The sequence below is a fragment of the Galeopterus variegatus genome, unplaced genomic scaffold (genome assembly GCF_000696425.1).
Source record: "Galeopterus variegatus unplaced genomic scaffold, G_variegatus-3.0.2 Scaffold2340, whole genome shotgun sequence".
Taxonomy (NCBI): Eukaryota; Metazoa; Chordata; class Mammalia; order Dermoptera; family Cynocephalidae; genus Galeopterus; species Galeopterus variegatus.
Window position 1 is genome coordinate 55288 of NW_007728451.1, and position 1578 is coordinate 56865.

General features: G+C 46.1%; 1 protein-coding gene across 1 annotated transcript in view; it reads right to left on the reverse strand.

The window, feature by feature from the left end:
- Positions 1 to 1578, reverse strand: part of DTX4 (deltex 4, E3 ubiquitin ligase) — a 36695-nt gene that overhangs the window by 17458 nt on the left and 17659 nt on the right. The window contains exon 5 of the mRNA XM_008581376.1: positions 467 to 528. Within this exon, the coding sequence (XP_008579598.1) occupies positions 467 to 528 (62 nt within the window). The remainder of the gene's footprint in view (positions 1 to 466; positions 529 to 1578) is intronic.

Here is a 1578-nt window from a genome sequence, read left to right on the forward strand (position 1 = left end):
GTAGGGGCTGTCCTGGGCATTTTAGGGTGTCTAGCAGCATCCCTGGTCTCTCTACTCTCTAGATGCCAGTGGCATCTCTTCCCTCCCCCAGTCACGACAACTAAAAATGTCATCAGACATGGCCAAATGTTCCCTCAGGGGCCAAATCGCCTCTTGTTGAGAACCACTGTTCTACATCAAACCCATTTTAAAGTGAGTTCTCATGGTTTAGCAAATTGTTTTTTAAATTCAGACTATCACTTTAAGCTTAGGATCAATCAGCACTTTGCTGCATGGGAGGTGGAACAGGATAAGCAGCAGCTAAAGCTCTGGACCATGAACTTGGGCCCGGGTGTTAGCTCTGACCAGCTCTGTACCAGTCAGGATTTAGAAAGCAGCTCCTGCCGCACCCTGAGGAAAGCTACCACAGAGGAAAATCTTGTGGGTGATGAAGAAGGTGAACCCTGCCCTGCTTCCCCACACCCACCTCGTCTGGTGGGTGCCGGACTTTCTGCAGATACTTCTTCAGCACCTCCTCTGGGGTTTTGCCTGTGGGAACAGGACAGAGGATCAGCGGGCCACCAAGGCAGAGGTAAGGGACATAACAGCCTTGCCATAATAGGCATGCCAGAGAAGGGACTTATTAGCCAAGGTCAAAGCTAAAACAGCAACTGGATTTAAAAATTTGAGAGAGAATAGAGGTTGTAGAAGAGCAATCTTCGGTTTGAGGAGGGTGCAGGTGTTCACACCTGCCTTTATGTCTTGCAGTCACTTCCCTGACATCCTTCTGCTTACTTTCAACAAAACCGCCCTTTTTTTTTTTTTTCTTTTTTGGAGGCTGGCCAGTACGGGGATCCAAACCCTTGATCTTAGTGTTACAAAACCATGCTCTAACCAACTAAGCAACCAGCCAGTCTCGACAAAACCACTTTCTAACTGAGATAGGCCAAATGGATTTCTCTTCCTTATCATCGAAGAGCCTGGACTTGCCCAAATTCTCTCATGAGATAACAGAAATGAAAGCACTTTATAAACTGTTACACATTAAATACACATTACCACATTCATTTTACAATTTGCTAAGTACTGTCTCCATTGACAATGTGGCATCAAAGTGAGATTATTTTTATGGGATACCAGCGAGTTATGATCCACAGCTCAGGACAGTCTCCCGTGGCTGTGGACTGTGCCGTCACAGCCAGCAGACACAGCCCGGCAGTGGGAAAGGCTGAAGGAAGCTCTCTGGGGAGCATCCTGACAGGCTGCAATGATTTGGGGATTTCTTCAGGGTGATATGGCCTTGTAGGGAGACACAGAGGAGAAGCAATCAGTGCCACCATGGGCCACTCTCTTAACTTCCTGAGCTTCTGTTTTCTCACCTATAAAATGGGGAAGATCAACAGCACCTACCTCAAAGGGTTGCTTTGATAATTAAATGAGCTAATAGACACACAGCCCTTTAGCACTTTGCCAGGTCAAAGCCCACCATGTGCTATTAATAACAACAGGAAGAGTGGGAAAGTGTAAAATCCTATCATTTCCTATCAGACTATGAGCAAAGCAATTGAGTTCATTTAAGCAGGGAAATTTTGATAAACT